The sequence below is a fragment of the Bos indicus x Bos taurus genome, chromosome 22, assembly GCF_003369695.1.
Source record: "Bos indicus x Bos taurus breed Angus x Brahman F1 hybrid chromosome 22, Bos_hybrid_MaternalHap_v2.0, whole genome shotgun sequence".
Lineage (NCBI taxonomy): Eukaryota > Metazoa > Chordata > Mammalia > Artiodactyla > Bovidae > Bos > Bos indicus x Bos taurus.
This window is the reverse complement of record NC_040097.1, coordinates 24899407-24913223: the sequence shown is the minus strand read 5'-3', so window position 1 is coordinate 24913223 and position 13817 is coordinate 24899407. Positions and strand designations below refer to the sequence as shown.

Sequence of the window (13817 nt, the reverse complement as noted above, 5' to 3'; positions counted from 1 at the left end):
CTATGTAGATTTGTGTTTAACTTTTTAACAAGCTGCCAAACTCTTTTTCAAGTGGCTGTACCATTTTGCATCCTTACCAACAATGTATTAAAAAGTTCCAGTTGCTCCATGTTTTCACTAGCATCTGGTACTGTAAGTTTTTTTTTAAAAGCCCATTCTAATAGGTATATAGCAGTTAAGCATTTCTTTTGATCTCAAGATATGGCACAAACCGTGTGCGTGCATGCCAAGTCACTTCAGTCGTTTTCAACTCTTAGTGACCCCAGGGACTGTAGCCTGCAAGGTTCCTCTGTCCATGGGACTCTCCAGGCAAGAATACTGGAGTGAGTAGCCATGCCCTCCCTGAGGGGATCTTTCCGACCTAGGGATCGAACCTGTGGCTCCTGCATTGCAGGCAGATTTTTTACACTGAGCCACTGGGGAAAAATTGTGTGAGTGGTAGGTAACTTAGTGAATTTGGGGAAAAAACATGTTCTACTCTACTGTATCTCTGGCAATTAAAGAATAAAGACTATGAGGTTATCTTGGATATCTAATGAATTTCAAGCAACGTAAACACTTGTTTTCTTAACCTGTAAGCAGATGGAGTGACTATGATTTTTGAAAGTCTGGTTACATTTAGATAAGCAAAACCCAGATGAAGTTAACATCAGATGATCCCATTGAGTATTAACAGTTTACTCTTAGTAATGATCCCTCTACTAGCAGTCTGGCCTTGAGGCCAGTTGGAGTGATGACTTGCCTTGAAACTTAATGGTATTGGGAACACTTAGCAGTAGGAAATAGCATATTAGTGTTTCATTTCTAAAATTTTTTTTCTGGCTTGAACTGGATATTTCAAAAGAAATTCTAGAAATAAGGTGAGAATGCAGATGAGCTCCAAATCTGGTTTTGTTTCTGTAGCCATTTGTTGTTCAGTCACTGTTGTGTGAGATTCTGCCCCCCCATGGACTGCAGCACACCAGGCTTCCCTGTCCTTCACTGTCTCTCAGTTTGCTTAAACTCGAATCCATGGATTCGGTAATGCTATCCAACCATCTCGTTCTCTGTAGCCGTAGTTTGTGGAGCTTGATGATAAGGAAGGTAGTTTTTTGATTTCCTCATCAAGATTCCCTCGTGCCAGGCACACTGAAAGTTTATGAACCATACAATGTGCCCAAGAAGCAAGCAGCCACTCAAGCTTTGGAGGCAAACTTTTTTGGGTACTGCTAATTCATACTGAGACAGTCAGCAGGGCAGAGCTCAAATTCATTTATCTGGTGCAGAAAAGGCTGATAGTATTCACTTCTCTGGTGCACATTTTGTTAAATTTTAACACTTAAAAAAGACTCTGTGTAAGTGATGAATGATTTGAAATTTAAAAACCAAAATCAGGCAGAAAAATATTGCCACCTTCTCCTAACTTTAGGTCGCAAAGTGTCGGATACGACTGAGCGACTGAACAACCACAACCTATTCATAGCTAAAGGCAAGTAGTGAGGACCTTGATGCTAGCTTTCTATAGTTGGAAACCTTGGGACGTATTATGTGTTGATTCAGTTGGAGCCTCTATTCTTTGGCATGTTCTTGCAAGGATTAAGCTAATATCGAAGTTGTTTGAGTAGGATGCCTAACAATCAGGACTTTCAGGATTATTTTATTATTTTATTCGATTTATAAAATACCAAAACAGCTAACTACAAGCACAGTGGTACAATTCAGAGGGATGTAAAGAAACAATTTTTTTTTCTCCTCCCATTTCTGCACCCACCCTCTTCTGGTTACCGCTGTTAAGGATTTATTCCATCCATTTGCTGCTGCTACGTCACTTCAGTCATGTCCAACTCTGTGCGACCCCATAGACGGCAGCCCACCAGGCTCCCCCGTCCCCGGGATTCTCCAGGCAAGAACACTGGAGTGGGTTGCCATTTCCTCCTCCAATGCATGAAAGTGAAAAGTGAAAGGGAAGTCGCTCAGTCATGTCCGACCCTTAGCGACTACATGGACTGCAGCCCACCAGGCTCCTCCGTCCATGGGATTCTCCAGGCAAGAGTACTGGAGTGGGGTGCCATTGCCTTCTCCGTCCATTTAACTATTTATTAACTCAGAAAACATGTAGCACCCATAGGGCTTTCTTTTCTCTTTTTCAGTAAAATGCAGTGATTATTTTTATACTTTATGTTACTTAACTGTATATTATAGATATTCTTTCTCATAACTGCTTGGGCATCTAACTAGTACTTCTTTACAGAGGAAAAAAAAATTTCCTAAGGGCAGATCTACCATATTTCATTTACTCATTCCTATGTTCACAGGAACTCACTTTGTGTGTGTGTATGTATTTTGGAGGACTGCTTTTGTTTTGATCTTGTTGCTTTTGGTTTTTGTTTTGGCTGCCAAAAGTGATGGCACAAATATCTAGGAAGACTTTTTTCCCAAGATACCATATCCAAAAGAAACATAAAGCTTGACTGTCATTTTTCAAAGCAGATAAGAGGCTTTTAAAGGATGAGTTTCCTGTGTGAGGACAAGATTCTGCCGTTTGACTGTTGTTGTTAAGTCGGTAAGTCATGTCTGACTCTCTGTGACCCTGTGGACTGTTGTTTGCCAGGCTCCTGTGTCCATGGCATTTCCCAGACAAGAATACTGGAGTGGGTTGCCATTTCCTTCTCAAGCAATTTGATATGGTTCTTATTTTTATTTCAAAAGCTGAACGTGCTTTGCGGGCATGGTAGTGAACATAGGACTGGAAACGCCCTCCTGGTTTAGAAATGCACTGGCCAATCCAGTTGCCGCTAGCCACGTGTGCCTCTTTAAATCTAAAGTAATTAACATTAGATAAAATTTCCGTTCAGTTCCTCTGTCACGTTAGCCACATATCAATAGCTACATGTGTACACGTGTTGAACTTTAATGCTGTGCACCTGAAATGTATTTAATAAAAATAATAATAATAACCAGATGTGGCTCGTGGCTACCATCTTAGACTCACGTCTATGAAACATTTCCCATACGGCAGAACGTTCTTTTGGACAACAATGATTTCAAATGACTAAAGTCAGATTGCCTAACTTTCAAATCATAGCTTTCCCCAGCTGAATTATATGTGACCTTGGGAAGGTTACTTTGCTTCTCTAGGTGTCAGCTTCCTCATCTTTAAAAAAGTGAGTATAATAGCAATCCTTCTGTGTTTCTGAGAAAGATTAGCTATAGCACTGTTGATTAACTGTTGAACACTTTACCTAAGATATAGGTAAGCATCAAATAAGTGGAAGCTGTTCTTTTTTCCTAGTGTTCGATTATCTCTTCTTTCTTTTGGAAGGCCAGGGGTGAGCTCTGTTTGTTTGTTCAGACATGGTAGCTGCAAGATATTGTTGCCCTGGTTTCTAGCTGGACCAACGAAAGACGGTATAGTAAGCCGGAAGCAACCTCCATTTGTCAGCCTGGTGGTTTTTTTTAAATACGTTGTCCCTGAGAAACATGGTAGAATTTGTTTTACTTCTCTTCTGCCAGGAAGTAACCCTTCTGGCTTTGTTAGAAGTGTGGTTTGTAATAATTGTACCCACCCCAGATGGCTCCTGAAAAACCTTTGAAATGCCATCTGCCAGGCGTGTGTCCAGCAGGCAGCCTGTCATTCTGCTGAAAGAAAAGAGAGGGCGGGGTCCCCTCCCAGGCCCTTTCTCCCTAGCATCTCTGAATGGGAGCCTGATCATGTGGACCAGGCCCAGGGCCGGTTGCTCAGAGGATAACTCCAGTAAGCTCCTGCTGGCCTGCAGAGAGGAAAGGTTTTGTCTGGGTAGTAAACCCTGAAGGTTTTGTGGGTGGAGATGAATCCTCCCCCACCCCCTTCCCCTGCTGTTTAAAGGCCATTCTAAGCGTATTTATTTCCAAGGGAAAATGGTGTCTGCATGTTTTCATTTTTCCTCTACAATGTACCATTTTCCCCCAAGTTCTTGATTATTTTCAATCCTTTCAGGAAATTAAGTCCCAGAGGTTAATGTTGTCTCAACAGTTACTCTGACAGATTGTTTCAGAAAACATGACTGGAAGAAATGTCAACGATAAGATGATTATAGGAAGGGGAGAAAAAACCAAAATATTGTCTGGTGTGGAAGACTTTAAAAAAACAAACAAACAGATCTTCTGTTTGGTCTTCCTCATTTACCCGCATTTGGGGAGCTGGGAATGGAGGGATGGATTTAGTTAATAGAATTTTGGTATGGAGACTTGAGTGTGAGAGTTGCCATATAGAACATATTTAAGACAGATTCTTTCACAGCAAGTTTCAAAGAGATTCTGTTCTTGCCCTAGACGGGAATTTCCCAGTATGATGCATGCAGACTTCGTGTTTTCCAAATAGCTGGCTGAACAGCTTCTGCACTTGGCTCTGAGACATCACACCCTCCTCCTCTGCTCCTGCTTTGTTGACAGCTGCCTCTTCATCTCCTCTGAGGATCTTTTCCTCTTCTTAGTTTCCAAAAATTGTAAAGTTTTTGTGTTTAAGTCAGACTTCTTGACTGCTTTTTCTATACTGTCTCTCCCCTAGATTCTCTCTCTTGCCTTCAAATGCCAGTGGTTTAGTGATAACTCTCAAATTTAGGGCCCAGCCACCCATCTGTTTTTTGGTTTACATATTCAGCTGTCCAGAGCTCTCTACACCCAAGGTGTCTGATAGGCATCTCAAGCTTTCACATATTCAGAAGTGAACTCTTAATTTTTTTTCCCTTATACACCATTTCCCCATCTTCTTGATGTCTGTAAGTAGCACATCCCGTTTGCCCAGGGATGTGCTACTTATTCTTCTGTTTTTCTTACACACTCCATCAGAGGTTTCTGTCTTTAAAATCTAAACCTAGCCTGGCCTGATGAGTTGATGTACTTTGAACACATCTATCCTGTATACTCTATTACAGCTGTTTAAAGTGTTCACCATTCATAATAGAAATCTCATGGCTTCTTATCACCTCCGTCCTATTGTTCTTGTCTATGCCTTGATTTTTTTTCTCAACTGGACAATGAAAAGAGTGAAAGTGTTAGTCTCTCAGTCATGTCTGACTCTTTGCCACCCCATGGACTATAGCTCGCCAAGCTTCTCGTTCATGGCAAGTTTCTAGGCAAGAGTACTGGAGTGTATTGCCATTCCCTTCTTCAGGGGATCTTTCCCAACCAGGGATCAAAGCAGGGTCTTCTGCATTGCATGCAGATTCTATACCATCTGAGCCACCAGGGAAGCTCAATTATGTATATAATTTGAACTATAATACCAACTCATTTCATTCTATAATAACATAAACTGTGTATCTGTTAGCAGGTACTGAGCTAGGCCTTTTAAAAGCCTTGTCTTATTCAATACACACAACAAACTTATAGGTAGTTTATTGTCCTTATTTCACAGATTAGGAAACGGAGAAACAGCAGAAGCTCAGGAACCAGACAGACCATGAATTCATCATTCCCTTTCTATGTGTACCTCCTCCACAGCAGTATACGGTACTCTTTATGCTTCTGGAGTACCCACTGTATGCCTGACACCCGAGATGTAAATTTAAACATTGTAAAGTACCTCAAGGGTGTCATAGTCTGCCAGGGAAGCAAGAAATGGAAACAACTTAGGAAACAGTTTAAGAATAGACTTTTGGACACTACACAAGCAGGCTTCTATACCAGAAAGTCCTGGTGTGCTGAGCATGACAAGCAAACATTTGTAACATAACTGGTACTATGGGCAATTTGCAGCTTTTTGTAACACTCAGACTTCAGATATTAGAAAAATTGGACTTGTTTAAAAATGTTTTGCTTGAGTAAAATATGTAAGAAGTGTTGACTTCTTGACGTAAGAGAATTCTGGATATCCATTGTAGATGCATGGGAATTCACATGGGCAGGTAACCAGAGACTGTGTTCTGCCATGAACACTGGAGACAACATAAGTTGGTTATGTAATTGCTTTTTAGGGAGAATTAGAACTAGGAGTAAGGGGAAAAATTCCTACTTATTATATTTTTAAAAATGACTTAAAAGCACTATGGGTAAGTGTGCCTTGCAGAGTGAACCCATGTTGGTTGTATGCCTTACCTAACTTAAATGTTGGAGCAGAAATCATGAATTTTGCTTTTTTTTTTTTTAATCTCCCCTACCATTTAATGTAGATTTCTAGTATGTACTCCGAAATTGCTTATGGTTTCTTTTCTTTTTTTGGTTTGAGTGTAAACCACACTCCTTCACTTTTGATCGAGGTTGAGTGGGCTAAAATGACAGGTCTTTCGCCCAGCACCTCAGCTGGGTGACTTAAATATTCTAGAGGGTCTGTGTTATTTCATAAGAAGAATTGTTATATTTATGAGTCTTTGAATGCATGATGAGATTAATTCAGGGGGAGAATTTTCTACCAAAAGCAGTGTCCTTTTTCTCCTGTCAGAACTTACGGGTGGCCTCTTTTTGCCAAACATATTAATTACATGGAGACACAGCAACATTTTGATCCCTGGGAGGTATCCAGCCACAGATCTTGGGCAATTGAATTTCTCTAGTGATGTGTTTATGCAGCGGGTGTCATTTTCTTCAAAGGGCTTATTACATTGGAAGTTGCCGGATATATTGAGGAACACAAGAATTTCAAGGCCTGTGATAAAAATATAAACCCCTTAGGCTGAGCTTAAGGTGGATAATGTTTTTAGAATTTACTGGAGCCCTAAAAGCTGCTGATTGTGAATGTTGTCTGTATAAAATACAGTTCACCCTTTTCATTCAGTGCATTCATCATTTTTTTCAGTGATAAAAATCTCCCTGGGCTGCCTTGCTGTGTTTGGTTTTCTCTTTCTGGTATTTGAGGGGCCCAGGCTCGAGAGGATGAAAGTCAGGATGCTTTTCTGCTAGAAAGACATTACCTTTGCCAGCTCCCTGTCTCAGTAGGTGGGTCTGTCAGCTTAGGTACTTACTGAACTGGTTATTTTAATTACACCTGGATGGGGCGCTTCCTCTTTCAGTGGACTGATGTTTTCTTGTGCCTTTTGTCTTGTCTGCCACAGGCACAACCCGGTCTCCCAGAGAAGGAGAGGTGCCTGGCGTGGACTATAACTTTCTGACTGTGAAGGAGTTCTTGGACCTCGAGCAGAGCGGGACTCTTCTAGAAGTTGGCACCTATGAAGGTGAGCTGATCTGTATGGCAGCAATGAGTGTGCCTCTCTGCTGGGCACCGCAGAGGATCCTGGGCCATTGAGGCAGAGATGTTCTGTGGACTAGTGAAGTCTAAACATCTGTAGGAGATGGCAGTTCACCTTAATGGGATTAATAATAACAAAATATATGGAATAAGGCTTTGTGGAACTCTTTAAAAATACTTTTGATTTTTTTTTTCCTCCAGGATTTTTCTCCTTTAATTTGTTGATTTAAATGCGGGCACGTGTGAGTGTGGGCGTGTGTGTGTGTGTTTAATATGGGTATGTATGGTATTAGAAAGAAGAGGAAGAAGACTCATAGCATAAAATGTGACGTTATAGGTGGTGGTGTTTTAGTCTCAAAAGGACTGGAATGTCATTTGTACCACCAATTGATGTTTAATATATTTTGGAATAGATGATACATTTTCATGGAATATTTCAAAGCAGAATATTTCAGAAGTATTCAGTAAGTAAGCTCTTTCCTAGATCTATCTTCCACCTGCCTAATTTCCATTTCTCTTTTCCCCAGATACTAAAACCGGTGTTATTCATTTCTGATTACTCTTCTGAAGTTTTTTTTTTTTTTTTTTTTTAATGTAAATACAAACACATATATGCAAGTGTCCACATACATGTATTTGTTTCATACATGTGTTCTCATATCTTCCCTTATAGAAGGTATATATGCTAGTTGGCATCTTACTCTTTTATATCATGAAAGTATGTCTTCTGAGTCTTTGAGGTTCAGTACTAGAGTGCTTTTTGTTTTCTTTTTTAAGTGAGTAAGTAATCTCCTGAATACGTGGACCATAATTTATTTAACTAGGTCTTTTTGAATAAACATTTTTTAATATTTCAAAACATGACTGTGTTGAATAACATGAGTATAAATCATTTCACATAGGTGAAAGTAAATCTGTAGGATGGGATCAAAGCCTAATGTGGGGAGAAAATTAAACTTACATCTTCTGAAGACAGTGTTATAGCTTGATTGTTTTGTTGAGTGTCATTATTTGAGACAGAAGGATATACTATGATACTGTTAATAACTGGATCAAGTTATTAAGTTTTGTGTACTTTTTAGAAACTCTCAAAATCTGGATTTATGGGACGAACACAGTGGCATTTTGCAGATGAGATTTAAAAACAAAGGATGAATACAAAATAGACTAATTTTCTTAGGGGCATTATAACTCTGACGTGATAATTGCTCTGTTTCAGGGGCACTTTTTGCAGTGGGGACAGGGAAGAATGTTAACTTTGTGCCTACTGTTCATGTCCAAATTTTGAATATACATTTAACATTAGGTAGATATTAATGAGATTCCTGATTGTGAATACAAGAAGATTTGCTTTGAGTATTGCTGGTTATCCATTGTTGTGAAAGTCGCTCAGTCATGTCCAGCCCTTTGCAACTCCATGGACTGTAGCCTGTCAGGCTCCTCTGTCCATGGAATTCTCCAGATCAGAATACTGGAGTGAGTAGCCATTCCCTTCTCCAGGGGGTCTTCCCACCCCAGGGAGCGAACCCAGGTCTCCTGCATTGCAGGCAGATTCTTTATCGTCTGAGCCATCGTTATCCATTGTTGTAGTTTCCTTGAAGTATTGGGATTTGACTGGGGGTTGGTGGGCTGGGAGATCTGAGAGTGCCCCAAGGAAGAATGATTTGTTCAGACTGGTTCATATATACAATGGAATATTACTCAGCAATAAAAAGAAATGCATTTGAGTCCGTTCTAATGAAATGGATGAAGAGTGAAGTAATGACATGGATGAAGAGTGAAGTAAGTCAGAAAGAGTGAGACTAATATCGTATATTAATGCACATATATGGAATCTAGACAGATAATACCTCTGATCCTATTTGCAGGGTAGCAAAGGAGACGCAGACATAAAGGACAGACTTTTGGAAAAACTGAGGGAAGGAGAGGGTGGGATGATTTGAGAAAGTAGCATTGAAACATATACATTATCATATGGAAAATAGATAGCCAGTGGTATGACACAGGGAACCCAAAGCTGGTGCTCTGTGACAACCTAGAGGGCTGGGATGGGAAGGGAGATGGAAAGGCGGTTTAAGAGGAAGGGGACCTATGTATACCTATGGCTGATTCATGTTGATGAATGGCAGAAGCCATCACAATATTGTAAAGTATTTATCCTCCAATAAAAAGAATTGACCTAGTTGTGAGGTTAGAAAAGGGATGGGGGCTCAGTGGATATACCAAGAGCTTCTTCAGTGTGTTCTTTTGTAAATGTGAATATGGTTAAAAATTCACGTGGCTAAGAAGAGAGCAAGTGTTGGATCCTCTTTGCTGTAAGAAAGTGAGTTGTCCTGTCTGAAATCACTTATTATGACCATCAGAGGAGCTTTAATCCAGAATATAAAAAATATTCATTTGCATGTTTGGAGAGGTTAAGGGTCGGAGTGGCTGTGCAAAGCCAAAGAGTACTTTGTTGAAAAAGAAAAGCATGTGATTAGGTAACAGCATATCAGGGACAAAAAAGAAAATCAACTCATTTTATTGAGGTGTTTATGTTACAAGTGGTACGTAGGTGGAGTCACTTTTTTCCCCATTAGTTTTATCGCTTTGACAGAGGTAGCTATTATCCCCAGCTTTTTCGATGAGGATGCTTAGACCAGATAGCACTTTGGGACTTTGTTAAGGTTGTGCAGCTGGTTCCAGAAGGCGAGAGCCAGGAAACAGACCCGGCTGTTGGATTTTTAGATCCCATGCTCTTTCCTGGAAATGCCAAGATGATACTGATGTAACTAAAAAGTTGTGATAATAGACCCTTAGTACTTTCACCCGACTTCTTGCTGGGCAACAACAGGAAAAAGTTTTTCAGAAAATGTCTAGTCATCCGTCTTTCTGTGAATGTCATTCAGTTATTTTAGAGTTGAAATTCTCATGCTGCATATGGGTCCAGTGTCTTTTAGCCTTTTACCTGTGTTCTTCAGCATTTTGACCTTTTGGCTGTATGATTTCCCTGCTGTACAAGACGGCTCCTAATTTTTTGGTAGCAATTGGAATGTATTGTATTGACTTTCATAAGGTGAAAGCAAAATGGAATTTTTATGATATGCCAGATAGTGTTACAGGAATAGGGCTGGAGAGATCTTTGTGAGCCCCTCTGGGCCCCCTTAATGGGGATTCTGTCAATTGGACACTAACAAGCCTGCAGGCTGGGCTGTGGCCTTGCCAGAGTTTAAGTGTCAGCCCCTTTGCTGCTGAGCTGTGTGCCCTCTGGCAAGTTACTTAATGCTCCATGTCTCCTTTTTCCCTTCGGTAAAATGAGGATAATAATAGTGCTTTCTCATAGGTAGGATTAAATGAGACAATAATTGGAAAGGGCTGAGCACAGCGTCTGACACACGTAAGCTCTCCGTCAGCGTTAGCTCTTATATTTACACACACGACTGGCCCCAAATTGCCACCCTGTTGGATGGATTCTCTTCTCCTTCTCCTAGTCAGTAAACTAGTGGATTTACCAGTAAAATATCTTTATTTACTTCCCTAGGTACTCACTGTCTATATCCCTTGCTCACATTTTTTCCCTCTTGTCCTGACCTGGCTCCAAAGAGGAAAACACCGCAACGCAAATCACTCTTCAAAGCAAGACTTTTAAACAGCTTGAAGTAAAAGTAATGAATATACACTATGAAATTCTTTCTAGAGTAAAGAACTTAAACATCTTTAAGTCTGAGTTGATTCTCCTCCTTCTCACAGGAAACCTCTGTTAAGGGTCTGGTGCAAAGATTCAGAAAACGTAGACATAAATGGCATAAACCTAAGTATTGTTGTCCGTCGACTTAACACATCCTGGAGATCTTTCCAGTTACCCCACGCAGTTCCACCTCATTCTTTATAAATGCTGCAAAATATCCCATTGTATGAATTTATATAGTTGATTTAACTAGCCCCCTGCAGGTGGACATTTAATATGCCTCCTTCCCCCACCTTTTAATGTTTTGTAAACAATACTGCTGCGAACACCTCTGTACAAATGTCTCACTGTACTGTTTTGAATGGATTTATAGAGGAAATTCCTGGCAGTGCAGTTTTAAAGGCAGCCCTTCTGTGCCTACATGGTTCATTTCAACATTTTCCATGGCATAGGGTGTGATGTATGGGGCAGAAGATCAAAGTAGCTCTGCCTTTGAAGGTGCTTATGCTTCATAGTGATTTATTTCTGACAGTGTTTGTTCAGTATATACATGATGAGTGCTTTTCAAAGTGCATTATGTATAACAACTCACTTAATTATCCAGTAATCCTATGAGCTGAGGACAGTTTGTCCCCATTTTACAGAAGAAGGGTATGAGGCCCAGAGATGCCCACTGTCTTTTTTAACTCCACATGGTGAGCCCAAGATAGAGCTGGCATTCAAACCCAGGCTTATCTGGCTCTAGGGTCTCTACAGCTCCTCAGTCTTGGGAGGCAAAATAATTTAAACAGCTTCTAGAGAAGTGATGAGTGCTCAGAGAAGAGAACTACAAGAGTGCTCCATTGACGCTAACATTAGGGTCAGTCCCCTTGAAGAAATGGACTTTGATCTGAAGCTTGTCAGAGTATCTCATGAGTTCAGGTGTGTTAGCACCGACCCTAAAGCCTGAATCTCGAGAAAGCAAATGCAGTGTGAACCAAGAAAAGGTCAGAACGTGTGTGCTAGAGATGGAAGATCAGGGAATCATTTCTTGCTTCCTGTACAACCAATGCCATCCAACAGGACTTTCTTCAGTGATGAAAATGTTCAATATTCCGAGCTGTCCAACACAGTAGTCACGGACCACATGTGATTTTTGTGACTGAGAAGCTGCATTTTAAAATTAATTTAGTTTAAACTAATTTAGCCTTAAATAGTCCCATGTGTCTGATGACTGCCATATTTTCTAGGGCAGTTCTAGAATGAAAGCTTCTGCAAGGATGGTTGAGGACCTACTCAAGAAGATCTTTCTCTTCTCCGTCATCTGACTTCAGAGAGCTAAGGTCATCTTTAAGAGCTAATCTCCTTTTGGAAAACATAGTTTTAAATCCTCCCAAAGAGGATGTCACTACAGAGGAGAGGTGATCTTCTTTATGTACATTCTGTGACATATATAGGGCAGACAAGTAGAGTGAACCAATAAAGCCTCAAGGCCTGATAACCTTCTGAATATTCTTTCAGGTCCAGTATTTGTTTGGGGTTTAGAATTTCAGGGTTGTAAAAGTTTAAACTGAAAGGCAGTAGAGCTCATCTCTTCAGAAAACAAAACCGAGGTCCAGAAAGAGAATGTCTAAGACACTAAAGGGAATTGGGGACCAAATCTGGCCAAATGCCTTTCACTAAGGTCATGTCCCAGGCAGGACTGAAATGCTCATCTTGCCTGAGTCTGCTGCTTGGAAATGGATACTCTTCCTGTAGACTCTCTTACTAGTTTGTGCATGCATCCATTTAACCATTAATGATAAAATGTTTAGCAAAACCAGACATGATTGTTGTCCTTAGAGGGCTAACAGTAGTCTGTAGCTCCTAGTAGACTGTAGCCTGCCAGGCACCTCTGTCCATGGGATTCTTCAGGCAAGAATACTGGAGTGGGTTGCCATTCCCTTCTCCAGGGGATCTTCCCAACCCAGGGATCGAACCTAGATCTCCCACAGGCAGATTCTTTACCATCTGAGCCACCATTTTTAAGGCAGTGTCGCATTATTATATCAACGGTATGAAAAGTTTATGTGGACTTGCTAATGTATTAGTTATTAGAAGAAGAGATAAAAGATTCAGGTGATGATATTCCACCTAGGATGACTCCTGCTTCTGTTGGAAAGATGTTGGTACTGTTTGCTTAGATTAGAAACACTGGGAAAAGCCAGGATTGGTGTGGGGTGTCAGGGGCTCCATGATGGAATTTTCCACCCCCATCAGCTGTAATGCTGGCATATTATGTGTATCCTCCAACAGAGTAGATGCCCTTTGTGACTGTTTAAGAAACCTAAGTATTACCCCTCACAAAGGCATACGAGTTATGAGTAGAGTTCATAATTGGTCTCAGCTCTGCAGTTTGAGCCAACTCCTCATTCTGTCACTGGCTGCAGTCAACATCAAGGCAAGACACAGAAGACAAGACTAAACGTGTCTTTCCTCCTTGGCCCAGCTTAATTGCGACACTGAGCTCATTTATTGGATGGCATTCTTGAAATAAATCAGAAGCACCATCTCCTTTTTTCCTTGCTTTTTTTTTTTTTCTCCTGTTGACATTTTTGCTCAATACGACAGGTCACTGCCTCAGCCAGCCCTTGGGACTTCTCTGGGAGAGAGTTTGTAAGGGCGGAATGTTCAATGAGGGTGGTTCCAAACATGCCTGTTTTACAAATGCCTCTGGGTAGAAGAGGCTGATTGATTATACACTCTGAGCTTGCAAAGCTTTTCCCTCAGCATGGAAGTGCAGTCCCAATGTGACATTTCCAGTTGTAGTTATGTGTTGCATATCTCTTCATGCTAATTAGGAAGGGAGTATGTCTGTCAGCCTTCAATAATGGTACTGTTCTGCTTCTTAGAAGGTCTGCAAAAAGGCAGTTGCCAAGGGTCTGCTTTGGGGGGACATAGTAATAAAGGTGGGGTGAAGAGAGTTCTTGTTTGTCATTGAAGAAGACGAGACCGTCTGGAGTCCTGTTCTTTGGCAGGCCTCAGCAGCCG

At 40.8% G+C, this 13817-nt stretch overlaps 1 protein-coding gene across 23 annotated transcripts in view; it reads left to right on the top strand.

Annotated features, from left to right (window-relative positions):
* The window catches only part of MAGI1 (membrane associated guanylate kinase, WW and PDZ domain containing 1), a 639211-nt gene that overhangs the window by 500517 nt on the left and 124877 nt on the right, over positions 1-13817 (top strand). For all 23 annotated transcript variants that reach the window (XM_027523585.1, XM_027523581.1, XM_027523580.1 and 20 more), the window contains one exon: positions 7008-7127. In XM_027523585.1, the coding sequence (XP_027379386.1) occupies positions 7008-7127 (120 nt within the window). The remainder of the gene's footprint in view (positions 1-7007; positions 7128-13817) is intronic.